Source organism: Erinaceus europaeus, chromosome 23 (genome assembly GCF_950295315.1).
Source record: "Erinaceus europaeus chromosome 23, mEriEur2.1, whole genome shotgun sequence".
NCBI lineage: Eukaryota > Metazoa > Chordata > Mammalia > Eulipotyphla > Erinaceidae > Erinaceus > Erinaceus europaeus.
The window spans coordinates 1,635,618-1,663,012 of NC_080184.1; the positions used below are offsets into that span (position 1 = coordinate 1,635,618).

The 27,395-nt window shown below is 57.1% G+C and overlaps 1 protein-coding gene across 2 annotated transcripts; it reads right to left on the reverse strand.

Moving 5' to 3' along the window:
* Positions 1-173: 173 nt before the first annotated feature.
* On the reverse strand, positions 174-27,395 carry SEMA6B (semaphorin 6B). Of its 2 annotated transcripts, none has more exons than XM_060181954.1 (17): positions 27,170-27,395; positions 11,335-11,493; positions 11,074-11,197; positions 10,923-10,983; positions 10,738-10,800; positions 10,207-10,308; positions 9,850-9,940; positions 8,614-8,733; positions 7,881-7,969; positions 6,951-7,168; positions 6,671-6,802; positions 6,415-6,564; positions 5,107-5,280; positions 4,883-5,035; positions 3,671-3,748; positions 3,528-3,586; positions 174-1,987 (listed from the first exon to the last, which is right to left on the reverse strand). In XM_060181954.1, the coding sequence occupies exons 2-17, from the start codon at positions 11,462-11,464 to the stop codon at positions 1,137-1,139; spliced, it is 2,595 nt and encodes an 864-aa protein (XP_060037937.1). In that variant the 5' UTR covers positions 11,465-11,493; positions 27,170-27,395; the 3' UTR covers positions 174-1,136. The 2 variants fall into 2 exon arrangements, with proteins under 2 accessions (XP_060037937.1, XP_060037936.1); XM_060181953.1 differs by lacking the exon at positions 27,170-27,395 and adding an exon at positions 25,734-26,004.

A 27,395-nucleotide genomic window follows, 5' to 3' on the forward strand; every position in this document is an offset into this window, starting at 1 on the left:
GTGCGCCACCACCAGACCCCACCGTCTCAACATTTCTTAGTGTTTTAACACACCTGTCAGTCTTGGGGATTGGAGTGGACATGGCCAATTTCCCCCGGCCGTGCCCCATTAGTTCACACACACACACACACACCCCAAAAAAAAACCCTCAGGGGGAACCAGAGAGCCTGGGAGCCAGTGGTTGTAAACAGTTTTATTGATGGGGTGGGGGGTCAGTGAGGCAAACTCCAAGGAGGGTCCAGGACTACGAGGTCAAGGGGAGGTCACAAGGGAGACAGGTGGCGTGGGACCCTCTGGGGCTGTATTGACAGGGGGGCCCTCGCCTTCCCCGTGCCCCCCTCACCTTTCCCAGACCCCAGAGCACTTCAGGCATCTGCTCTTTAGAGCAGGGCCCCCACCCACAGCCCCCAACTTCCCTGCCTGAAACCCCCTCAAACTCCTACCCGGCACCTTGGAGGCCCCCCGGGCCGTCTGGAAGCCCTGCGTCGGCTCTGCCAACGCCCAGGCCTCTGGGGGCCCCCCCAGATCACACACAGACACAGGCAGCCACACTCACGCACACCTTCCCCCCTTCCCGGCCCTTTGCACACGAACATAGCATGCACACACACGCACACGCCCACACACGCCAGGAGCCTGGCTGGAGGGGGGAGGGGGGGACAAGACGGGAACCTTTCCTGGGGGGGGCGAGGAGGAGGAGGGAAGGGTGTGGGGAGAGGGGCTCGGATCTGCAGCTTAGCCCCTGTCCCTTGCATCCGCCACTTCCAGCCTCCCTGCACCCCCGCGCCCAGGCCCCGCCACCCCAGAACGGAGTTGTGCAATTTGTAAGAAAACTGCCCAGAAAGGCAGAGTAGGAAAAAACAAAATAAACTCCACGCGCAGAGGGTGCACCCCTCCCGCCCACCTGCCCCGCTTCCCGCACCCCCAGACGGCTTCAGTGTTCCTGGGGGCCTGGGGGCTTGTGCTTCCGTGTGGCGGAGGCGGGGAGCCCCCACACTGGGGTGTGGGGTGGGGGGTGCAGGTGGGGAGAGGAGGGTCTTGGGCATCCTCTCGGGGGTCCCCACTGGAGGGGCCCTGGTTTTCTGGCACCACCTTGACTTCATTGTTTCTTTTACTTTTCGGGGGTTCCCCCAGGCCTAGGGCACCGGGGGCGCAGTCCTGTCGGAGCCCCGGTAGGCCAGCAGGTGGGCCAAGTCCGAGCTGTGTCGCGGGTGCCGGGCGCGGTGGGGGTCCCCCGGCCGGGGCCCCCCGCTGTTGAAAGTGTGGGTGCGGCGCAGGGTGGCCGCGGCGGGGGGCGCAGGGGGCCTCCGCAGGCTGCCGGTGGGCGGGGGGCTCCAGCCCAGATCCGAGGGCCCGGTGGGCGCCGACACCACCCTGCGGCGGTCGGGGGTGGCCAGAGGCGTGAGGGCGAACTCGCCCCCCCGCAGGGTGCGCCCCGGGGCCCCCCGGGGGGGCGCGTGGAAGCGGCTGTCGGGGGGCGGCTGCTCTGGGGGCCCGGGGGGCTGCTCCGGGGGCGCCCGCAGCAGCAGGGAGGCGGCGGCCGCGGGGGCCAGGGGGGGCTCCCAGGCCCGGGGGGCCCCCAGGCCGTGTGCGTGGGGCCCCGGCGGGGCGGGCAGGCGCTTCTGGGGCAGCGGAGTCTGCTCGGGGGTGGGGAGCAGCCCCGCATCCAGGTCCTGGGGGGCCTGGCCGCTCCAGCCGTTCTGCATCAGGGGGGCCAGCAGGGTCTCGGGGGGCGCCCCCGGCCCCCGCGCCCCCGGCCCCCGCGCCCCCCGGCGCTCGTCCAGGCGGCTGACGCTGAGCACGGCCTCCCCAGCCTCCTTGTCCCTCCGACGAGCCAGCTCTCGCCGCTCCCGGAGCCCCACGAGCCAGCCCACGCTGAAGCCCGAGACCACGGCGCCCACCACGAAGGCCGCCACCGACGAGCTCACCAGCAGGTTCACTGACACCAGCCCCGCTCGCTCCTCAGACAGGCTGGCACGAAGGAGGCCTGGGGCAGGACCAGGGGTGGGGGGGACGGGGACGGGACGGGCACAGGGGGACAGGGATGGGGACAGTAACAGGAATGGGGGACAGGGGGGCAGGGATGGAGACAGGGGACAGGGGGACAGGATGGGAGACAAAAGGCAGTGGGATAAGTGATGGAAGACAGGGACAGGGGGCCAGGACAGGGTGTGGGGACAGGGGGCCAGGGAGACGGGACGGAGACAGGAGGTGGGGACGGGATGGAGGACAGGGACAGGGTGGGGAACAGGCGATGGGACACAGGTCAGGGGATGGAGAGATGGGGACAGGGGGACAGAGGACAGAGAGCCAGGTGAGTTTTGTTCAGCTCACCTGGACTGCCCATCTCCAGGCCCCACTCCACACTGCACCAGGGGAAGCTCTCAGGCTGGGTACTCTTTCCCTGTCTCTATGTGTCTCTAGCTGTCAGAAAATGCCGCCCCCTTCTGCCTCTCTCTGGCTTCTATCTCCCTGAAAAGAATAAAAGAAAAGGTTGGCTAAGTGGGGCCAGGTGGTGGTGCACCTGGTTAAGTGCTCACATTACAGTGCTCAAGGAACCGGGTTCAAAGCCAGCTCTCCACCCTAGGGGGGTCACTTCACAGACGGTGAAGCAGGTCTGCAGGTGTCTCTCTTTATCTTCCCCTCCCTATCTTCCCCTCCAGCCTCTCAGTTTCTCTCTGTCCTGCTCAATAAAATGGGAAATATGGCTGCTAAGAGCGGTGGATTCCTACTGCCGGCACTGAGCCCCAGCGATAACCCTGGAAGAAAAATAAATATCAGCACAGGTGCCAAAGAAATAGCTTCCTTAGGCAGTGCACGGCTTTCCCACATGTGAGACCCAGGTTCAAGCCCGGCACCCACCACATTAGAGGAATCTTCAGGACTGTGGTATCTCTCTCTCTCTGTCTTTAAAAGTCTGTCTACATGGGGCGGGGGTTTTGTGTATGCCACTCCCTACCGACTCTGCATTTTTTAATTCCCCTTTCAAATGCGCAGAGAAACAGGACCAGAGACAGCACTCCCTCGCTCTCCCACTCGGGAAGCTGCCCTCCACCATGTGGGGCCACGTGTGTGCTCTACCAGGTGCCTCCTTCTCAGGCTGACTCTTTTTCACCCTTTTCATTTCTGGTAGAGATAGAGACACACACACTACAGCACTCATCCATCATCCAAGGAGCTTCCCCTGGTGTTATGATATTCCCAGGTGGCACTGGGGCTCGAAGCCTGGGCCTCACCCATGGTGAGGGGGCAGTTTCTGTGGGCTTAGCCATCTTTTAGTCCTCTCTGTCTCTCTCAGAGATTCTGTCCTTCTGTCCCATGAATCTTCTGTTCTCTCAGTGTCTGTCTGTCTCTTGGTCTCTTTCTGTCTCCTGACATCTGTCTGTCCTCTCACACCTGCTGCTACCATAGTGGGGACCCCTGCCCTTCCAAAGCCCTCCCACTATGGGATATGAAGGGTAAAGAGTGAGCATGGGGTCCCCAAAGACCCCCCAAATGGAGGGTCCCCGCCCACTGCCCCCACGTACCTGTGCAGTCACCTAGACCTGAAGTGCTGGCCCCAGACACGTCTTGTTCAAATGTGGCTCTAGTGGGGATGGGGCAGGAGAGAGATGGGGTGAATGTCCTTCCCAGCCCCAGGGGCCCCCAAACCCACTTGGGCTCCCAGTACCTGGTGCCAGGGCTGAGGAAGATGCATGAGCCATCCGGGGCCCACCCGCAGTAGGGGTCCTGGCTGCCAATGCAGTTCCTAGGACAGAGGGGAGCCCAGGATCCATCAGCCCCCCCACCTCCCCTTCCCACTAAGAAGCTCTCTTGGTAAGTCTTTGTGGTGGGGAATCTTCAGCCTTTGTTTGACAGGTGACAAAAAAAAAAAAAACAGACTCAAGGTGGGAGTGAGGAGGAGCCTAGGCAGCTGTGAGCAGAAGGAGGAAGGGTTCTAGCATGGCAGACAAGAAGGGGTTCCCCCGACTCATCAGCCTGCTTCCTGGTCCTTGGCTCCGTTTCCCTGCAACGGCCACCAGAGGGCACCCGAGAGCACAGAAAGCAGGCCTACCAGATGCCTGTCGCTCCCACTCTGGCCACCAGATGGCATCTATGAGCCCCCACCTCCAGCCTTCACCACGCCAGATCTGTCCTACCCATGATGGCCACCAGAGGATGCCAGTGACTACACACTTGGTTCAGCATAGGCCTCGCAGTCTCTGCTCCCTCCAGCGACCACCAGAGGCCGCCTGTGAGCAACCAGACCAGGTCTCCTACTGCCTGTATTATGGCTCTGGCCACCAGATGGCCCCATGTGGGCGCCTAATGTAGAGAAGCTGTCATAGGCTCAGGTCCCCACAATGGCCACCAGAGGTCGCATGTGAGCACCAAAACAAGGCCTTCTGCCTGTCATTCCCACTGTGGCCACTAGATGGCCCCAAGTGATGCCAACTGTAGATAAGCCCTCAAGGGCCCAGATCTGTGCCAACCACAATGTCCACTACAGGGCACTTGTGAGCACTGAAAGCAGAACTACTGCCTGTCATTCCAGTTGTGACCCGTAGAGGGCACCTGTGAATTCCCAACTGGATTCTTTACCATGCCAGGTCTGCCCTACCCACAGTAGCCACCAGTGGGGGCCTGTGAGCACTGGCTCATGTCCCCTCACCAGGGCACCTGCTTTCCTTGGGGTCCCAGTCAAGTTCTCCCCGTGGCCCCCAGTCCTGCAAGCCCTACCTCCCTGCTCCCTCATCCCCAGACCCCACCCAGCACCCTTGTGCTTCTGCTGCCCCAGGACCTTTGCACAGATGGCACAACCTTAAGCTGCCCCCTCCCGGCCCACACACCCACCTCCCCTTAGCTCTCTGGCCCCCAAGCCCGCCCAGGAGGGGGTACACACTTCATGCACCCCGAGTGCTGCTGGCAACGAGCCACAGGCACCCGGACCACACAGCGGGGGAAGGCGGCCAGCAGGCCCCCCGAGGCCGCGTCCAACTCCAGGCTCAGCAGCCGTTGCCCGTTTTCGGCACCTCCGTTGTCCGGCCGACCGCACCTGGAGGGGAGAAGACCGGTGAGCACAAGGGGGTACCCCAACCCCTGCCCAGGTACCCCGTCAGGGCCAACCTGTCCGGCCGGTAGGTCTCGAACTCCTCCAGGAAGACGCTGGTCCCAGGGGAGCTGGCATTGGGCCGCACCAGGAACTTGAGCACCGTGCCCGCCTCCGAGCCCAGGAACAGCACTGTGTGGTTACCCCAGGGCCCGGCACTCACGTCCACTGCCACACGGGTCAGCTGGTGCCTGAGGAGGTGGGGAGCAGTCAGGCCTCAAAGCTAATTCACAGCAGGCAGGGTTGCCAGGGAGACCCCACTCTGCAGCCCCCCAGCCACTGTGTGTCACTCGTGCTCTTGAGACATGAAAGAAGAGACCCCACAGCCCTGCCCACCCTCCATGGGGCTCCCTGGGTGCTGTGCATGGTGCTGAGAGAGGAGAGACCCCACAGCCCTGCCCACCCTCCATGGGCTCCCTGGGTGCTGTGCAGGGTGCTGAGAGAGGAGAGACCCCACAGCCCTGCCCACCCTCCATGGGCTCCCTGGGTGCTGTGCCTGGTGCTGAGAGAGACCCCACAGCCCTGCCCACCCTCCATGGGGCTCCCTGGGTGCTGTGCCTGGTGCTGAGAGAGGAGAGACCCCACAGCCCTGCCCACCCTCCATGGGGCTCCCTGGGTGCTGTGCCTGGTGCTGAGAGAGGAGACACCCCACAGCCCTGCCCACCCTCCATGGGGCTCCCTGGGTGCTGTGCCTGGTGCTGAGAGAGGAGAGACCCCACAGCCCTGCCCACCCTCCATGGGGCTCCCTGGGTGCTGTGCCTGGTGCTGAGAGAGGAGAGACCCCACAGCCCAGCCCACCCTCCATGGGCTCCCTGGGTGCTGTGCCTGGTGCTGAGAGAGGAGAGACCCCACAGTCCTGCCCACCCTCCATGGGCTCCCTGGGTGCTGTGCCTGGTGCTGAGAGAGGAGAGACCCCACAACCCAGCCCACCCTCCATGGGCTCCCTGGGTGCTGTGCCTGGTGCTGAGAGAGGAGAGACCCCACAGCCCTGTCCACCCTCCATGGACTCCCTGGGTGCTGTCCATGGTGCTGAGAGAGGAGAGACCCCACAGCCCTGCCCACCCTCCATGGGCTCCCTGGGTGCTGTGCCTGGTGCTGAGAGAGGAGAGACCCCACAGCCCTGCCCACCCTCCATGGGGCTCCCTGGGTGCTGTGCCTGGTGCTGAGAGAGGAGACACCCCACAGTCCTGCCCACCCTCCATGGGCTCCCTGGGTGCTGTGCATGGTGCTGACAGAGGAGAGACCCCACAGCCCTGCCCACCCTCCATGGGCTCCCTGGGCGCTGTGCCCCATGTCCCTGTGCCCGTTCCGTCCCCGGGTCCCACCTCAGCAGGGTGCGCACAATCCAGGGCGTGTGGCCCAGGGCGGGCACAGCCTGCTCCATGAGCGGGTGGGTCTTGACAAAGCTGAGGATGTCATCGGGAAAGTCGCTGGACGTGTTGAACTGCATCCCGGGCGCCGCGCAGCAGCCGGGGCTGGGGGGGTGCAGTCAGGGTGCTGAAGATCCCCACGGCATCCCTGCCGGGGGGGGGGGGGTGGGCCGGGAAGAGGGGGAGGGAGGAGCAGGGGGTAGGGGCTCACCGCGGCCGCGGCACCTGCTCCTCCGGCACCGCCGTCCAGATGGACTCGGGCGACTTCTGCTCCCGGAAGCGGCCGTCGAAGGCGGCGGCCACCTGTGCCATGTCGAAGGCACACACGGCCGAGCCTGGGATGCTGCGAGGGTGGGCGGGCGGGGTGAGCGGGACCCAGGGTGGACAGGGTCAGGATGGGGAGGAGGAGGAAGGGGTGGGAGGTGGGGGAGAGGGGGCCCCCAGCCCCGGCCTAGCCCCCAGGGAGCCCCCAGCCCCGGCCCCCCACGCACCTGTTGGCGGGCGTGGAGAACACGGCCAGCACGGCGGGCCGCCCGCCCAGGCTGAGCACACCCGTCACAGCCTGCAGCACGTTGAAGTAGAAGTGCGCGTCCCCCGGCACCGAGCAGTTGAGCCGCGCCTTGAGGAACGACGTCCACTGCTTCTCCAGCACCCGCGGGGACCCTCCCGCGTCGTTCTTGCACACGCGGCCCACGCGCGACACCACCACCTGCACGCGGCAGGAGACAGGGCTGACACGCCGCGCACGCACGTGGGGCACGTGGGCGGGGACGGGGACAGACAGACAGTCAAAGGACAGATGAGAGGGAAGAAGGGACGGAGAGACGGAAGGATGGATGGACGGATGGATGGGAGGAAGGAAGGAAGGATAGAAGGATAGGTGGATGGATGGGAGGAAGCAAGGATAGATGGATTGAAAGATGGAAGGAAGGATGGAAGGATGGATGGATGGGAGGAAGGAAGGACGAAAGGATGAATGGAAGGAAGGATGGATGGATGGAAGGAAGGATGGATGGATGGGAGGAAGGATGGATAGGTAGGAGGAAGGAAAGAAGGAATGGAAGGATGGATGGATGGAAGGATGGATGGATGGATGGATGGATAAGAAGAAAGAAGGATGGATGGATGGACCGATGGACAGATGGGTGTGTGGGTGGGTGATGGATGGGGGGGTGGCAGAAAGTCTGAGCTGACGGATGGCAGCAGGGCGAGTGGGTGTCTGTGGACGGACAAGAGAACACGAGTGGGTGGCTCCGGGGCTGGGGCTGGGGGTGGCGGGGGCCGGAGAGAGACAGACAGAGTAGGTGTGCTGGATGGACGGGTGGGTGGCGCCAACCCAGCCCCAGAACCTGTGTGTCAGCCCCCAACATGGCTGTCCCAGCCCGACACTCCTGGCCCCGCCCACAAGGCCCCGCCCACACCTTCTCCAGGTAGCTGAACTCCATGGCGACTTCCCGGAAGAAGAAGTAGATGTGGCTACCCCACTCCACCGCGTGCACGAAGAAAGGCTCTGCAGGAGAGGGGGCCTGACGTGAGGAAAGGCGACGCTGGGGGTGCCTGGGGGCTTTGACAGTGAAGGGGGGACTGGAGCTGATTACCCAAGCACAAGTAGACTCGTTTTTTTTTTCTGTGGGGGGAGCCACATCAGAACCCTAAAGTCACCTGTCTACCCCCACCACAAAAAAAATAAAGGGGGTCGGGCGGTGGCGCAGCGGGTTGAGCGCAGGTGGCGGAAAGCGCAGGGACCAGCACAAGGATCCCGGTTCGAGCCCCCGGCTCCCCACCTGCAGGGGAGTCGCTTCACGGGCGGTGAAGCAGGTCTGCAGGTGTCTGTCTTTCTCTCCCCCTCTCTGTCTTCCCCTCCTCTCTCCATTTCTCTCTGTCCTATCCAACAACGAATTGCGTCAACAAGGGCAATAATAATAACCACAACGAAGCTACAACAAGGGCAACAAAAGGGGGAAAAAATGGCCTCCAGGAGCGGTGGATTCATGGTGCAGGCACCGAGCCCAGCAATAACCCTGGAGGAGGAAAAAAAAGAAAAAGAAAAAGAAAATAAAAAGAAAATACCATCTGTATTTCTAGCACCTTCCTCACTCCATCATAACTCGTCTGGTACTCTTATTTTGGTGGGGAGATTTGCTCACCACATACCTCTGAACCACTTGGAGTCATGCTTCACGGTGCGTAGGGTGGGCCGGTCCCCAAGGCTGCGGTAGATTACAGCATCAATGGCCAGGAAGTCGGTCACCGTGGCTGTGAACAACATCCTGTCTGGATGGGGATGGGGAGAAGGTGCTGTGCCTGGTGCTGAGAGAGGAGACACCCCACAGCCCTGCCCATCCTCCATGGGCTCCCTGGGTGCTGTGCAGGGTGCTGAGAGAGGAGAGACCCACAGCCTGCCCACCCTCCATGGGCTCCCTGGGTGCTGTGCATGGTGCTGAGAGAGGAGAGACCCCACAGCCCTGCCCACCCTCCATGGGGCTCCCTGGGTGCTGTGCCTGGTGCTGAGAGAGGAGAGACCCCACAGCCCTGCCCACCCTCCATGGGCTCCCTGGGTGCTGTGCATGGTGCTGAGAGAGGAGAGACCCCACAGCCCTGCCCACCCTCCATGGGCTCCCTGGGTGCTGTGCAGGGTGCTGAGAGAGGAGAGACCCCACAGCCCTGCCCACCCTCCATGGGCTCCCTGGGTGCTGTGCCTGGTGCTGAGAGAGGAGAGACCCCACAGCCCTGCCCACCCTCCATGGGCTCCCTGGGTGCTGTGCCTGATGCAGAGAGAGGAGAGACCCCACAGCCCTGCCCACCCTCCATGGGCTCCCTGGGTGCTGTGCCTGGTGCTGAGAGAGGAGAGACCCCACAGCCCTGCCCACCCTCCAAGGGCTCCCTGGGTGCTGTGCCTGGTGCTGAGAGAGGAGAGACCCCACAGCCCTGCCCACCCTCCATGGGGCTCCCTGGGTGCTGTCCATGGTGCTGAGAGAGGAGAGACCCCACAGCCCTGCCCACCCTCCATGGACTCCCTGGGTGCTGTGCCTGGTGCTGAGAGAGGAGACACCCCACAGCCCTGCCCACCCTCCATGGGCTCCCTGGGTGCTGTGCATGTGCTGTCATTGGTGCTGGGGCTCAAACCCAGGGCCTCACCCCCAGCAAAACCTGACTGTCTACCCCTCCCCTTTTTCCTGCACTGGAGCAGATAGCTCAGTGGGTAGATTAGGGCCTGCAAGTCATTTGTGGCGTGACCTTGGCAGCCTCACCAGCCAGAAGGCTCTGGAAGCCCCCGGCCCAGCCCAAGCCCACCCACGGGGGGCCAGTTCCCCACCCTCAGAAGCCCCGGAAGCGTGTCCAACACCACCTTCGCTCGTACCTGGCCCAGGGTTCCAGGAAGACACTCACCAGAGAAGAGGGCGACGTTCGCGTGCTTGGGGTCATAGGGACAGCGGGCCATCCCGCTAATATTGTCCCCAAGGGGCTGCAGCGTGTCCATCTGTGGGGCACAGGGTGGGGTGGGGAGGGGAAGGACAGAATCTGAGTGACAGAACGGCCTGACTCTCCCTGGGGCGGGGTCTGTGTGAGCCATCTAGCCTTCTCCGGAAGTTTCCTCCTGAACTCAGGGGAATCGCGTGGAGAGGGCAAGCCAGGAGGGCTTCCTGGAAGGGGAGGAAATGTGGCTCTGGGGCGGGGGGGAGGGGGTAGCAGGTGGAGGGGAGGGCCTGGCGCAGGCAGAGCTCTGCAGAGGAGTCGGGCACTCACGCTGTAGTTGGCGCACACCGGGTTGAAGGCATTGGAGCCACACACGAAGAGCGTAGAATCATCCCGAAGCAGCAGCACCTTCACGAAGTTCCGACACTCGCCCTGCAAAGGGGAGCGGGGGTGTGGCCACCGTGGGGGCGTGGCCAGGGAGAAGGGCTGGGATAGGTCAGAGTGTAGGCAGGGGGTGGGGTCAGGGTGGAGGCGGCCGAGGCGGGGCCAGAGGTAGGCTGCGATAAGCCAGGGGGCGGAGTCAGACCAGAAGGAGCTCCGTTGGGAGAGGTCAGGAAGGCGGGCGTGGCCGGGCCAGAGGCCCGTGATAGGTCAGGGTGCTAGCGGTGGGCAGAGCCAGTTCTGATAGGGGTCTTGGTGGGCGGGGCCAGGAATGTGACCGTGGCCAGGCCAGAGGGCTGTGACAGGTCAGGAAGCCGGCAGTGGGTGGGGCCAGGGCGGATTGGGGGCCTTGGTGGGAGGGGCTAGGTAGGTGGGCGTGGCAACGGCGACATGGGGGGGGCTCAGTGAACCCCCACTCACCTCCTGCTTCCCCTTCATCCGACACACGTTGATGTCACTGGGGTTGGACCGCCAGGTGAGTTTCTGGAGGGGTGCAGGGAGGAATTGGTGAGGTGGGAAGGGGCCCCCACAGTTCTAGGAACCCCCCTTTCTGGGCACCCATCTTGCGCCCCCAAGTTCTGGGCCTCCCTGCCTGTTCTGCTCACCCGTTGGTACCGCAGCTCCGAGGAAGTGGGGGGATCCAGCTCCACCCGGTACAAGTTGTCCCTGGGGAGGGGGTGGGCTGGGTGAGAGAGGCGGGCACCCCACCACCACCCCCTGCTGACCCGGGCAGGCATCGCCCAGAGCCCCCCGTACCTGTCTCCGATGAACAGCGTCCGGTTGACCCTCAGGACCCGCTGGATGTTAAGGTCCTCGGCATCCGGGGAGGGGTGCGGGCGTCCCGGCCCGCTGCCCACGAACACTGGGTACTGGCTCAGGTCTGGGGTGCGCGGGGAGGGCCGGGAAGGCTTGTGATCCAGGGCCGGAGGAACCCCCGGGAGGAGGGGTCAGCAAACCCAACTGGGACGCTAGACCCTCCCTGCACACCCCCATCCCCGCCTGCGCCCCTAAACTCACAGTCGCTGGAGGCCACACTGAGGGGGGGCGGTTCCTCTGGGAACAGGCCATGGGCACCCCCCAGGAGCAGCAGTAGCAGCAGCAGCAGCAGAGGCGCCGGGCGGGGTGGGGGCGCTGCTGGGGTCTGCATGGCGAGGGCAGGGCGGCGGGAGGGGGCACCTGCGCAGGGGCGGGGCGGGGTGGTCGGCCTGCAGTTCCGGGAGCCACCCGCAGAGGGCGCACACGAGCCACAGGCCAGCTAAGTCCCAGAAAAGTCCAAATTAAAACATGAAAAAAACAGGGAGCAGAAGCAGCTGTGTTTCTCTCCTCTCCACTCCTCTCCTCTCCCGGGTCAACTAGGAATACTAAAGGACACCACCGGGGACCGCAACAAGACAGGACTAGAATGACTTCAGGAACCCACCAAACCACCCGTGAGTGCAAACACGTGTAGCTTGTGGACAGAAGGGAGCCTAGGGAGAGATTAAGTGGGTGGTAACAGTCCGGCAGTTTACCACTTGAGACACCACCTCCAGTCTGTTTCATCAACAAAAAGATGGCTGGAGGGAGGAGAGGACTCCACTAAGACTCAACAAATGCAACTGTGAGTCTCCATTGCTGCTGCCCTCAGAATATGGGGCAGTGGCAGGGAGGCACGAGGCTGACACCAGGGGACAGAGAACTAACCAGGAAACTCAGGAGAAGATCTATACCTCGGTGGTATAGCGGTGGGGCAGTGAAAGTCTCTTTGCATAACCACTGGATTATCTCTGCCCACCCTACTTTATCTCTTGGTCAGGAGTGAGGGATTAAGCTAAGAAGCCTACTTATACTCTAAAAGCCCTCAGGCTCCCATAGCCTACAGGGAAGAAAAAGAACAAAAGAGGCTTTTAAGACACTGAGCTCCAAATCAGGGATTAAAATATTGAAACAACTGTCAATTTCCACAACTGTGAACCCTTTAATCACCTTACTTAGAAACAAGTCAATCCAGGCAAGAGTGATCAGTAATTTGAAAAGTACTGAGAGAGGGACCTCATAACATACTATATAAAATGGTTAAACCAACAAGAAGAAATATTGGAGAAATCAATCAGGACAAAAGCCCCACTAAAAGCCCCCCAAAGGGTGAAGTACAAAATAATGAGGTCAACATCCAAACACTAGTTAAAGAAATAATCACAGGAGTGAGTAAAGAGTTTGAAAGAATTGTCATCAGAAATGCAGAAACAACAAATGAGACTCTGGAAGAAAACACTAATTATCTCAAGATTATTAGAGAGCTGGAAGCTGAAATAGCTGAGCTAAGAACACAACTAGTTGAACAAGCTAAAACAGTATCAGAACAGGGTAACAAAATAGATGAACTCCAGAAAACAATAGAGGAGAGAGAAAATAGAATAGATGAAGCTAAAGACAGAATTAGCAAGATCGAGGATGAATTAGAGACACCTAAAATGAAGTAAGAGATCTCAAAAAGAGATTAAGAGGTACTGAAAACAACAACAGAAACCTATGGGATAACTTCAAAAGAAATAATGTACACATTATTGGCTTCCCAGAGGAAGACAGAGAGGGAGGGGAAGAAAACATTCAAGACATAATACCTGAGAACTTCTCTAGTGTAGACAACATAAAAGATATAAAGGTTCAAGAAGCCCAGAGGGTCCCAAACAGAATTAACCCAGTCTTAAAGGCACCAACACACATCATATTGAGACTGGAAAGTAATAAGGATAAAGAAAGGATCCTGAAGACTGCAAGAGAAAAACAAAGAGTTACCTTCAGAGGAAAACCCATAAGATTAGCAGCAGACTTCTCCACATAAACACTACAGGCCAGAAAAGAATGGCAAGATATCTATCGAGTGCTCAATGAAAAAAAAAAGTCTTTTAACCAAGACTACTGTATCCTGCTAGACTGTAATTCAGACTAGATGGAGGCATAAAGACCTCAGACAAGCAACAGCTGAAAGAATCAACTATCACCAAGTCTGCCCTGAAAGAAGTTTTGAAAGGTCTCCTATAAACAGTCAGACCACCATAAATATGCTATCAGAACACTCTAAAAATCTACAAGAATGGCATTAAAATATCTCAATCTTTGATATCAAGAAATGTCAATGGCCTGAATTCACCTATTAAAAGGCACAGAGTAGGAAGATAGACCAAAAAACACAACCCAACAATATGCTGTCTACAGGAAACCCACCAAACTCAACAAGACAAACACAGACTCAAAGTGAAAGGATGGAAAGCTATCATAAAAGCCAATGGCCCACAAAAAAGGGCAGGAACAGATATTCTCATATCTGACATGAAAGTCTTTAAAATAAATAAAATTTAAAAAGATAGGGATGCAGACTACTTAATGCTCAGTGGATCAGTCAGTCAAGAGGACACAACAATTATTAACATCTATGCACCCAATGAGAAGCCATCTAAATACATCAAATATCTACTGAAAGAGCTACAGAAATACATTAACAGCAGCACAGTCATAGTAGGGGACTTCAACACCCCACTTGACAGATTATCCAGGCAGAAAATCAGTAAAGACATGAGGCAGCTAAATGAGGAGATAGATAAACTAGAACTATTGAATATTTTCAGAGTCATTCATCCCAAGAAACTGGAATACACATTTTTACTCAAGTCCACATGGGTCATTCTCAAGGATAGACTATATGTTAGGCCACAAAGACAGCATCAGCTTCTATGAAGCCAACATCACTTTGATACCAAAAGCAGACAGGGACACAACCAAAAAAGAAAACTACAAACCATTATCTCTGATGAACATAGATGCTAAAATATTGAACAAAATTCTAGCCAACCAGATACAGCAGTATATTAAAAAGATTGTTCATCATGACCAAGTGGGGTTTATCCCAGGCATGCAAGGTTGGTTTAATATACATAAATCAATCAATGTGATCCACCACATCAACAAAAGCAAGACCAAAAACCACATGGTCATATCAATAGATGCAGAGAAAGCCTTTGACAAAATACAACATCCCTTTATGATCAAAACACTACAAAAAACAGGAATAGATGGAAGATTCCTCAAGATAGTGGAGTCTATATATAAACCTACAGCCAACATCATACTTTTTGGTGAAAAAGTGGAAGCATTTCCCTCAGATCAGGTACTAGACAGGGCTGCCCACTATCACCATTACTATTCAACATAGTGTTGGAAGTTCTTGCCATAGCAGTCAGACAGGCGCAAGGAATTTAAGGGATACAGTTTGGAAGAGAAGTCAAACTCTCCCTATTTGCAGATGACATGATAGTATACATAGGAAAACCGAAGGAATCCAGCAAGAATCTTTTGGAAATTATCAGGCAATACAGTAAGGTGTCAGGCTACAAAATTAACATTCAGTGCAAAGCACAAGGACCAGTGTAAGGATCCCAGTTCAAGCCACCGGCTGCCCACCTGCAGGGAAGTCACTTCACAAGCGGTGAAGCAGGTCTGCAGGTGTCTGTCTTTCTGTCCTCCTCTCTGTCTTCCCCTCCTCTCTCCATTTCTCTATGTTCTATCCAACACAATGACAATAGTAGCTACAACGATAAAACAACAAGGGCAACAAAAGGAAATAAATTGCAAGGAAATTTTATGATTAAATAAAAAATAATTTAAAAAATTAACATTCAAAAGTCAGTGGCATTCCTCTATGCAAACATTAAGTTAGAGGAAGTTGAAATCTAGAAATCAACTCCTTTTACTATAGCCACAAAACCAATAAAGTATCTAGGAATAAACCTAACCAAAGAAGTGAAAGACTTGTATACTGAAAATTATGAGTCACTACTCAAGGAAATTGAAAAAGACACAAAGAAGTGGAAAGATATTCCATGTTCATGGGTTGGTAGAATTAACATCATCAAAATGAATATACTACCCAGAGCCATCTACAAATTTAATGCTATCCCCATCAAGATCCCAACCACATTTTTTAGGAGAATAGAACAAATGCTACAAATATTTATCTGGAACCAGAAGAGACCTAGAACAATCTTGAGAAGAAAGAACAGAACTGGAGGCATCACACTCCCAGATCTCAAATTGTATTATAGGGCTGTTGTCATCAAAACTGCTTGGTACTGGAACATGAATAGGCACACTGACCAGTGGAATAGAACTGAGAGCCCAGAAGTGAGCCCCTACACCTATGGACATCTAATCTCTGACAGAGGTGCCCAGACTATTAAATGGGGAAAGCAGAGTCTCTTCAACAAATGGTGTTGGAAAAAAATGGGTTGAAACATGCAGAAGAATGAAACTGAACCACTATATTTCACCAAATACAAAAGCAAATTCCAAGTGGATCAAGGACTTGGATGTTAGACCAGAAACTATCAGATATTTAGAGGAAAATATTGGCAGAATTCTTTTCTGCATAAATTTTAAAGACATCTTCAATGAAATGAATCCAATTACAAAGAAGACTAAGGCAAGTATAAACCTATGGGACTACATCAAATTAAAAAGCTTCTTCACAGCAAAAGAAACCACCACCCAAACCAAGAGACCCCTCACAGAATGGGAGATCTTTACATGCCATATATCAGACAAGAGGCTAATAACCAGAATATATAAAGAACTTGCAAATCTCAACAACAAGACAACAAATAACCCCATCCAAAAATGGGGGGAGGACATGGACAGAAAATATTCACCACAGAAGAGATCCAAAAGGCCGAGAGACACATGAAAAAATGCTCCAAGTCTCTGATTGTCAGAGAAATGCAAATCAAGACAACAATGAGATACCACTTCACTCCTGTGAGAATGTCATACATCAGAAAAGGTAACAGCAGCAAATGCTGGAGAGGGTGTGGGGTCAAAGGAACCCTCCTGCACTGATGGTGGGAATGTCAGTGGATCCAGCCTCTGTGGAGAACAGTCTGGAGAACTCTCAGAAGGCTAGAAATGGACCTACCCTATGATCCTGCAATTCCTCTCCTGGGGATAGATCCTAAGGAACCCAACACACCCATCCAAAAAGATCAGTGTACACATATGTTCTTAGAAGCACAAATTGTAATAGCCAAAACCTGGAAGCAACCCAGGTGTCCAACAACGGATGAGTGGCTGAGAAAGTTGTGGTATATATACACAATGGAATACTACTCAGCTATAAAAAAATGATGACTTCACCATTTTCAGCCAATGTTGGATGGAGCTTGAAAAATTCATGTTGAGTGAAGTAAGTCAGAAACAGAAGGATGAATATGGGATGATCTCACTCTCAGGCAGAAGTTGAAAAACAAGATCAGAAGAAAAAACACAAATAGAACCTGAACTGGAATTGGCGTGTTGCACCAAAGTTAAGACTCTGGGTGGGGGGTGGGGAGAATACAGGTCCAAAAATGATGACAGAGGACCTAGTGGGGGTTATATTGTTATATGGAAAAATGAGAAATGTTATGCATGTACAAACTATTATATTTACTGTCGAATATAAAACATTAATTCCCCAATAAAGAAATTTTAAAAAATTTTAAAAAATGAAAAACAAACACACAAAACAAACCAGACTGACAGCCCTGAAAACAGTCTTCCTGGCCCTGAGTGGTCACTCGGGACCAGCTCCTGGCATTGTAGAGAAATCTCAGGACACAGCTTCTCCTAGATTAAAAAAAAAAAAAAGGCCACCAAACCCAAAGGTGGATCGAAAACTTCAAAATGAATAAACAGGAAACGCAAATAAATAACAAGTCCAGATCTGATCTGAGGATCCTGAATGTTAAGGAGGAGCGTAAGAAATTCACATTATCCGGGCTGGGTAGTGGCACAAGTGACCAAGCACACATATTACAATACAGAAGGACCCGGGTTCGAACCCCCAGCTCCCACCTGCAGAGGGGAAGCTTCACGAGTGGCGAAGCAGGGCTGCAGGAGTCTCTCTCCCTCTGTGTCTCCCCCTCCCCTCTTGGTTTCTGGCTGTCCCTATCCAATAAATAAATAAAGATAATAAAATTTAAAAAAAGAAATTCAGATTATTAGGCGACTCACCCATTCGAAATTCAAAGAAGCCAAGGTTAAGTCCATTAAAGCCAAGAGAAATAAAGGAAGAACCAAAAAAAAAAAAGAGAGAAAAGTAAAATCTCATCTCAGAAATGGATTGAATAGTTCTCACTGGGCTGTCAAGCCTGCAATCCCAAGTTCAAGCCCCGGCATGGCATGTACCAGGGAGCCACTCTGCTTCTCTCCCTCAATAATAAGTCAAATAAGACAAGGTTTATTTAAATAAAAAGAATGCTGAGTATGAGTGTGATCACAGATACCTCTCAGGTCTTTTTAAAAAAGAATCTTAGTGGTCCAGGAGGTGGCGCAGTGGATAAAGCGTGAGGTCCTAAATTCAGTCCCTGCCAGCACATACACCAGAGTGATGTCTGGTTCTTTCTCTCTCTCCTCACATCTTTCTCACTAATAAATAAGTAAAATCTTAAAAAAGAAAGAAAGCCGAGACATTTCCTAGCTGCTTAAAAAAATCTTAGTAAGCTCAAACCAAATGTACTTATTATTTTTATTTATTTATTTTATTTTATTTTTACAGAGCTGAGCCCTCACACATGATTTTGTCACGCTTTAGAACGCTTTTTCATTCAGGCAGAGAGAGAGAGGGAGAGAGGGAGAGAGAGATGGAGAAGAAGAAGGAGGAGGAGAAGGAGAGAGAGAGAGAAAGGCGACAACCCTGGAGCTTCCCCCCACACCTCAGCACCTCCCTTGTGGTGCCAGGGCTGGAACCTGGGCAGTGCACATGTCAAAGTGTACGTTCTGACAAGGAGTTATCTCCCTATCCTTCATGTCCATTTTGAAAATAAAAAGCAAGGGAGCCAGGGAGACAGCACAGGGGTTCTGCAAAAAGACTCTTCTGCCTGAGGCTCTGAGGTCCCAGTTTCGAACCCCAGCTCCACCATCAGACAGAGTTGAGCAGGGCTCTGGGAAATTTGTTTGTTGGTTGGTTTAAAAAAGGGGTCAGGAGATAGCTGGCTTAGTAGAGCATACTCTTAGTCATACAGGAGCACCCAGCCCCACACGGAGCACCACACGCACACACGCACACACATGCACACACGCACGGAGGGAGCTTCAAGAGCAGTGAAACAGTGCCGGGAATCTTCCCTCCTCTGCCTCTGTCTCTCACTCTGCAGAACAAGAAGAAGAAGGAGAAACAGCAGCAGCTCTGGCAGCAAAATCGATAAACAGACTTGTAAACACATACAAATAATAAAGAAAAGGGAGTCGGGCGGTAGCGCAGCGGGTTAAGCGCAGGTGGCTCAAAGCGCAGGGACCGGCGTAAGGCCCCCGGTTCGAGCCCTGGCTCCCCACCTGCAGGGGAGTCGCTTCACGGGCGGTGAAGCAGGTCTGCAGGTGTCTGTCTTTCTTTTTTTTTTTTTTAATATTTATTTTATTTATTTATTCCCTTTTGTTGCCCTTGTTGTTTTATTGTTGTCGTTGTTGGATAGGACAGAGAGAAATGGGGAGAGGAGGGGAAGACAGAGAGGAGGAGAGAAAGACAGACACCTGCAGACCTGCTTCACCGCCTGGGAAGCGACTCCCCTGCAGGTGGGGAGCCGGGGTTCGAACCGGGGTCCTTATGCCGGTCCTTGTGCTTTGCGCCACCTGCGCTTAACCCGCTGCGCTACAGCCCGACTCCCAGGTGTCTGTCTTTCTCCCCCCCTCTGTCTTCCCCTCCTCTCTCCATTTCTCTCTGTCCTATCCAACAACGACAACATCGATAACAACAACAATAATAACTACAACAATAGAACAAGGGCAACATAAGGGAATAAAGTATTTTTTAAAAATTTTATTTGTGAGAAAGATAGGAGGAGAGAGAAAGAACCAGACATCACCCTGGCACATGTGCTGCTGGGGATCGAACTTGGGACCTCATGCTTGAGAGTCCAAAGCTTTACCGCTGCGCCACCTCCCGGACCACATAAATAAAATATTTTTAAAAAAATAATAAAAAAACACAAATGAATTCATGGACAAGAAAATAAACACTTCTAAGACTTGACCTTCATTGGGAAAAGACTAAGAATTCTGCACCACTCGGATCTATGAACAGCCCTCGTCCCCTGTGCCTCAGAAGATCTAAGTCAAGGAATCACAAATCACTTTGAAAATAATAATAACAAGAACATATTTTTTTGTAAAGAAACACCCAGTTGGCAAATAAATGATGACCCCACCATGAAAATCGACTTCAGAGCCCTGAAGCCCCTCCAAGGGAGTCACAGACCACACTGTCCAGCCACCCCCCCAGACTCAAAATCCCAGAGCAATATGCCCTCCCCACCCCCGGGTTCGGGCCCCCAGCCCCCCCACCTGCAGGGAGAAACTTCCTGAGCGGTGGAGCAAGGCTGCAGGTGTCTCTGTCTCTCCACCCCCTCTCGATTTCTGCCTGTCTCTCTCCAATAATGATAATGGAAGCAAAAGAGTCCATCCCCTCCCACAGAGTGATCTAACATCTAAGCACAGAAATCTGAAATCGATACCCCTGTCCACCTTGCCAGTAATAATAACAACAATAACAACGCAAGGACCCTGTGGGTTTGGCCTTTGAAAAGCCAAAAGAGGGGGAGAGATCTGGGGCGGAACTCACCCAATGCAGGGCACTTGGCCTGGTCTGCCCGGCCCCTGGATTCCCCACCGTCCTAGATGTTAAGTGACAGCGGGAAATTTGGCCCAGCCCCCCAACCCAGAAGGTCTGGTGCGACCCTGCGCTTCTAGGATTTGTGACCAGACAGCCCGGACTCCGCGCGTCTGGTTCCTTCAGTGTTTTCTGTTCAGCTCCTCCCTCTCTCCACAGCCGTGAGTGGCTCCCGGGGACCCCCCGGCCTGGCCCCCCAAAACAGCTGAGCCCAGCCGCTGCAGAGGCCCTGGAGCAAAATGACGCCATAGGGACCCCTTCCAGCCTGGTTAGGACTATGGTAACTGCTGTCGTTGTTGTTACTCAGCTGTGATGGAGTTGTCCAGAGGCAGACAGACCCCAGCACCGAACCTTTCTCCAGTGAAGAGGGGGCTGGGATCGAACCTGGGTCACACGCGGGGCAAAGCAGTGCCGTCCCGGTGTGATCAGACGAGACTTTTAGCCCTGAGATAACAGCACAGAAAGTCCACGCTCGGCCCACTGCGCCTTCCCAGGCATAATAATCCTACGACGATTATTAGAAAGGTTTTATTTAATTTTTAAAAAATTTTTAATATTTATTTATTTTCCCTTTTGGTACCCTTTTTTATTATTGTTGTAGTTATTGTTGATGTCGTTGTTATTGGATAGGACAGAGAGAAATGGAGAGAGGAGGGGAAGACAGAGAGGGGGAGAGAAAGACAGACACCTGCAGACTTGCTTCACCGCCTGTGAAGCGACTCCCCTGCAGGTAGGGAGCCGGGGGCTCGAACTGGGATCCTTATGCCAGTCCTTGAGCTTTGCACCACGTGTGCTTAACCTGCTGCACTACCGCCAGACCCCCATAAAGTTTTTCTTCTAAGGAGCTGAATTCAGGACCTAGTGTGTGTGGGGGGGATACTGACGAGTGCCTTCCCCGGCCTGATTTTATTGTTGTTGTTGTTTAAAAAAAAAAAATTCCAGAGTCTTCCCCCTTGGAAAACCTGGCATGCAAATCTTTCCGAGCTCAGATACCACATCCAGGAAGGCTTCCAGGATTGCCTTGACTTTGTGATGATGACACAGGCAAAGAGAATCTCATGACCTCTGGCCCCTGGTTCTTGTTAGAGGGACCCAGGTCGGCCTTGCCCCTTGCCTCAGTTTAGCCCTCAGTCCAGGGTGACCGAAGGCCTCAGAACAACCCCCCCACACACACACACACACACACTCACCCCCCCCCCTGCGTTCCCAAAACCATCTGCTTTTTGTCCGTGAAACTTGAGCCAGCAGCCGCCTGGCGCCTGGTAGCTAGAACAGCCCCGCCACCTGCCCTGGCACCTGGTCAGTGGGACCCCTGACTCCTCCTGGCTGGGGAGCAGAATGGCCTGGGACCCCCTCCCACCCAGACCCCCAAGAGAACCTGGCATTCAAGTTCTTGGATTCTTGCACACCTCTTCCAGGAAGCCCACCCAGATGGGCTCCCAGGACCTCATGTCGTCCTCCCTGGGAATGTCCTTGCCTGCACGCTGTCATTGTCATGGGTTCAAACTTCCTTGTCCCACTGGAATTTCTTTAGATAGGGTGTCACATCCGTTCTAGGGCCTCCACCACTCCCCCCACCCCTACCCTCCAGGACTGCAGTCTAAATTGCTTTGAGAGAGAGAGAGAACGAGAGGGAGGAACGGAGGGAGGGACGGACACACACACACACACACACACACACACACACACACAGAGAAAAGCAGCCAGGGATCTTCCCCAGATGCTCTGGGTCTCCCATGTGGTTTCAGGGCTCAAACCTGGGCCTGGCACAAGGAGAGGCAGAGGAGTGGGATTATGTCTAGTCACTGAAGTCCCAAAACGACAGCGGCCACCAGAGGGCGCCCTGAACACAGAGCCAGTTCTGCAGCTTACAACCCTCCATGGCTCCCACCTTCCCCCAGCCTGATCCTGGGAGAGCCTGATCAGCCTGATCCTGACAGAGGCTCCACCCCAGGCTGCCGGGAACATGCCTGCCTGAGGCCCCTGGTTCAAATCCTGCAGAATCTTCTGGCCATTCACTTTTTATTTCTTATAAATGGAGAGACAGAGACACACACAGAGAGAAAGAGAGACCCACAGCCCTGCCCACCCTCCATGGGCTCCCTGGGTGCTGTGCCGGGTGCTGAGAGAGGAGAGACCCCACAGCCCTGCCCACCCTCCATGGGCTCCCTGGGTGCTATGCAGGGTGCTGAGAGAGGAGAGACCCCACAGCCCTGCCCACCCTCCATGGGCTCCCTGGGTGCTGTGCCTGGTGCTGAGAGAGGAGAGACCCCACAGCCCTGCCCACCCTCCATGGGCTCCCTGGGTGCTGTGCCGGGTGCTGAGAGAGGAGAGACCCCACAGCCCTGCCCACCCTCCATGGGGCTCCCTGGGTGCTGTGCCTGGTGCTGAGAGAGGAGAGACCCCACAGCCCTGCCCACCCTCCATGGGCTCCCTGGGTGCTGTCCATGGTGCTGAGAGAGGAGAGACCCCACAGCCCTGCCCACCCTCCATGGGGCTCCCTGGGTGCTATGCAGGGTGCTGAGAGAGGAGAGACCCCACAGCCCTGCCCACCCTCCATGGGCTCCCTGGGTGCTGTGCAGGGTGCTGAGAGAGGAGAGACCCCACAGCCCTGCCCACCCTCCATGGGGCTCCCTGGGTGCTGTGCCTGGTGCTGAGAGAGGAGAGACCCCACAGCCCTGCCCACCCTCCATGGGGCTCCCTGGGTGCTATGCAGGGTGCTGAGAGAGGAGAGACCCCACAGCCCTGCCCACCCTCCATGGGCTCCCTGGGTGCTGTGCAGGGTGCTGAGAGAGGAGAGACCCCACAGCCCTGCCCACCCTCCATGGGCTCCCTGGGTGCTGTCCATGGTGCTGAGAGGAGAGACCCCACAGCCCTGCCCACCCTCCATGGGCTCCCTGGGTGCTGTGCAGGGTGCTGAGAGAGGAGAGACCCCACAGCCCTGCCCACCCTCCATGGGGCTCCCTGGGTGCTATGCAGGGTGCTGAGAGAGGAGAGACCCCACAGCCCTGCCCACCCTCCATGGGCTCCCTGGGTGCTGTGCCTGGTGCTGAGAGAGGAGAGACCCCACAGCCCTGCCCACCCTCCATGGGCTCCCTGGGTGCTGTGCAGGGTGCTGAGAGAGGAGAGACCCCACAGCCCTGCCCACCCTCCATGGGCTCCCTGGGTGCTGTGCAGGGTGCTGAGAGAGGAGAGACCCCACAGCCCTGCCCACCCTCCATGGGCTCCCTGGGTGCTGACCATGGTGCTGAGAGAGGAGAGACCCCACAGTCCTGCCCACCCTCCATGGGGCTCCCTGGGTGTTGCCAGGGTTCAAACGGGTCCTGGGCGATCTGTCTCCATTCCCTGAACTTGGTTTGAATGACACTTCTTTATCTACCCTATGAACCTCCCAAAACAGAGTCCTTGTCTTACATAACGAGGATCAAAAAGATGTGTGAGATAACTTGCTTTCTGTTTACATACTGAAGCTTTTGAACCATTCTGGGGCTGATTATTATTATTGATGATGGATGATATTTAGTTATTTCTGAGAGAGAAGCAGAGCCTCCCTCTGACACCCACGATGCTGGGGATGGAGCTCGGGACCTCAGGCCTGGGAGTCAGTGCTCTAACCACTGAGCCTCGTCCTGGACGGCCCAAAGCCAGCTCAGTGACTCTGTGCTCTAAGACCTGCCATGGCTCCCTAGTGTCCCCAGACCCAGACCCCCCCCATCAGTGACTTCACCTGTCAGCTGGGGGTCCAGGGCCCCCCAGACCCCACCAGCCCCAGCCCTGTCTTTGGCTGTTTGCAACTGAGATCCCATGGCCCATGGGGGAGGACAAAGGGGGGGGGTCTCCGGTTCCACAGAAGGAGCGTCTGTCAGGACTCCAGCTGGGGGGGTCCCCTGGGGGATCGGGTGAGCCGGCAGCCAGCTGCCACCCCCCACCCCGCTCAGGTCTGGTTTCGCTCCCCCACCCCCAGCTGTCTCTGTCTCTCAGGCTCTCCAGGAACTTGGACGGGCCCAAGGGAGCCCCCACACCTGCTCCGTGCCCTCCTACCTCATCCGTCCCCTGGTCTGCAGTGCTCACTGAAGCAGCTCAGAGAGGTTGAGTGGCTGGTGCAGGGTCACACAGCAGGTGGAGAACAGACCCCAAGGGCGGGGGGGCGGCCTGAAGTGGGGGGTCTGGGAGCCCCAGGGCTTCCAGCCCAAGTTGGGGCGGAGGGCCCCCAATAAACCAACCCTAATCACTGTTTGGGAAGGAGCTGGCAACCCCCAGTTAATCAAATGGGGGGGGCAGGGCAGATCTGGGCTCAAACTCTTCCAGACTCCGTTTGGAGGGACCAGAGAGGCCGGGGGAGGGCTCCCCAGCTTTTGGGGGGCAGATAGAGGGGGCATATAGGAAAGACTGGGGGCATTTCCTTTGGGCAGTCAAGGAGGGCAGCTGGGGGCAGGAGAGAGAGCTCAGTGGGTAGGACGCCTGTCTTGCCATCCCCATGGCCCAGGTTGGAACCCTGGCACCACATGGGAGGTCCTTTGGCACCAGAGGAAGCTTGTTCTCTTAGTGTCTCTCTGGTTGGCAAAGCTGCCCAAATGTAGAGAAATCATGCCCCAGATAGACAGAGAGCGAGATCTGAGAGAGGAAGCCAGGGAGGCTGCCCCCTCCTGACAGGGAGACTGGGGGTCCCCTCGTGGGGCTGGAGCAGAAAGGCAGGGCCTGGAGGTGGAGGGAGGAGGAGGAGCCGGGGAGCCGGGCAAATGAACTGGAACAAGACAAAGGCCCCAGGGGGAAGAGCCCGGGGTCAGAGTGGACCACATGCCCTGGTGACTCAAGGCTCAGGAATGGCGGGCAGGCTGGGGGCCTGGGTGTGAGAAATGCCCCAGAGAGAAAACCCAGGAAGCAGGGAAAATCCACCCCCCCAGAGTTCACCGGAGCCCTGTGGGCAACCACCAAAGAGTCCTCCCTCTCTCTCTCTCTCTCTCTCTCTCTCTCTCTCTCCAGCCCTGAGTGGCTTCCACCCTCCCTGGGGGTCCAGCCTCCTGCCCCAGGACCTTTGCACCACCTGCACCAGCCGGGGTACCCCCTTCTGGGTCTCTTTCCCAACCACCAGGTCCCTGGGTTTGAGACAAGTCTCTCCTTGTTTCTCTGTCTCTCAGCCAACTGCCTGGAGACGTAGTCTCTGGGAAGGGAGAGAGCGTGGGTTTGCAAAGCTGGCTCAGAGCTTCAGAGCGCAGGTCTTGCAGCCCCAGCCCCACACCACCCTGCAGCGGGTACCGGAAGGGAGCAAGCACCCCAGGCAAACTCCTACACAGCCACTGTGGCCCCAGCTACGAGGGCCCTGCTGGCCACCGCTTGTTGTTAAAATTTTCGGAAGGCTCTTGCTGGGCGGTACGACAACCGCTGGCCCTGACCCACTGGCGAGTCAGCCACAGCCAGCACGGGCAGGGCTGTTTAGTGACAGCGACCCTCCTCACCCCAGTGGAGGGCTCGAGCGCCACCACCATCAGCTCAGACCTCACAGCTGAACCCGGTCCACAGCTTCCCGCCCCTCCCCTTCCAAGGCTCCCTATGGCCCAGTGTGTTTGGTGTTCGAGGCTCCTGCCTCTGGCTCCCCACAGCACCCTTGCTGCCTAGCAGTCTCCTGCAGGTTCTTCCAGCTCAGCCTGGGGACCCCTCCTCCAGGCAGCCTTCGCTGCTTCCTCCTCCAGGGTCAGCCGGGGACACTGTCCCTCGGCCCTTGGCCCCCGGGGACCCGGCTCACCTGCCCGGCCAGCTGACATCACGGTCACTTTTTCCAAGGACGGTCCGTCTGGTTCCTATCTTCCCGGGGTGACCCGTGGGCGGGGACGCAGCCAGGGGAGCATGTGACCCTCTGCACAGCCCACCTTGAGGTGGGGGGAGACCTCTGGGCTGAGGGGTGCACAGTCCCGGCTGCCCCTGCCTCAGTTTCCCCAACTGCTCTTGGGGGACAGAGGGGGCCCCCAACCCAGTCGATGCCAGGGGAACAGGAATCTTAAGGCCTCTCCCAAGGGAGACCCCAGAGCACCCCCATTTAAAGAGGCTCCCTGTCTTGCTGGAGGTGGGAAGTGGGGGTGAGGGAGTGACTGTGGGGGAGGGGCAGGGTGGGGTCTGAACTTCCAAAAGGGGATGTGGGGGAACACCCCCACCCCAGAAAGCAGAGAGAACCCAGAAAAGTAGGAAGCTGGGCCATTTCGCAAGTGGGGTGTGGGGGGGAGGGGCAGGGTGTCCCCTGCAGAACCCCAAACCCTGGCAAGTCATCCTAGCGCCACCTTCGAACCCACACCTCAGCCCCCCTCCGGCCCTCCTCCGGCCCCCTCCAGTCTGGGGGTGTCCAATATGCCGATGTCAGCCGGAGGCCACTGGCCAAAACGGGGTGCAGGGCAGCCCCCCTCCACCGCCCAGGACTCGGGCCAGTACTCCCAGATGCAGCCCTGGCGGCGGGGGGGAGGGGGGGGTTGGGGGGTGTCTCTATGACACCACCCGCTTTTGGGAGCTGCACCCCAAACTCGGAGGGCTGCCAGGAGGCAGCGCACAGGACTGGGGGGCACGTGACCCCCACCCTCCGGACCAATCAGCTGCGGCCAGATAGGGGGGCTCCCACTCTCTGCCCCCCCACCCCACCCGGAGCGCACAGAGAGGCGCTTTCTTTGTCTCTTTGTCAGTTCTTGGGGGGCCCGCACCCCCAGGGCCCCACTGCAGCACCGGAGGGGGGCATCGGGGCGGGCGGCACCCCCAAAGTGGGCCCTCCTCGCGGGAGCCCCGACATGGGGCAGGAGGTGGGGGGCAGGCGAGGGCGTGGGGGGCTCCCCAGGACTCGCCTCCCGGGGGTCCCGCGCCCCAAAGCCCGGCCGGCAGCCCCCACCTGGGCCCGCACCCGGCTCCCCAGCGGCCGGGGCCCATGCTCCTGCCTTCGGGGCCCCCCAAACCTCCACCCCAGCCGCCCCGAGCTGCGGGGCCGGCAGACACCCGCGTGTGGCCGCTTCATTCGGCGCCCCGGGCCTGAAAGCAACCTGCAGCCGGGGCTCCCGGCCCCCATTTCCAGCCCCCCATCCAGCCCCCACCCCAGCCGCGGACCCGGCGCCCACAACCCCCCCGTGCACCCCGGCCCCCGCCCCCGCGAGCAGGCAGCCCCCCAAGCTGGGGGGGTCATTCCCGCGCGCACCCCGGGGCGCTTACCTCGGAGCCGCGGCGCCGCCAGTGCGCGGGCGGGGGGGGGGGCACCTGTCGGGGGGGGGTCAGCCGGGCATCCCGGGGGCGGGGGGCGGGGGTCCCCGCCCGGCCAGAGGGGCTCAGCCCCGGCCCCCCGCGCGCGGGCGTGGGCTGCGGGGGGGGCGCTGCGCGGCGGCCGGTCTGGGGGTGCGCGGCGCCCGCATCTCCGCGCTGCGACTCCGCCACCTCCGCC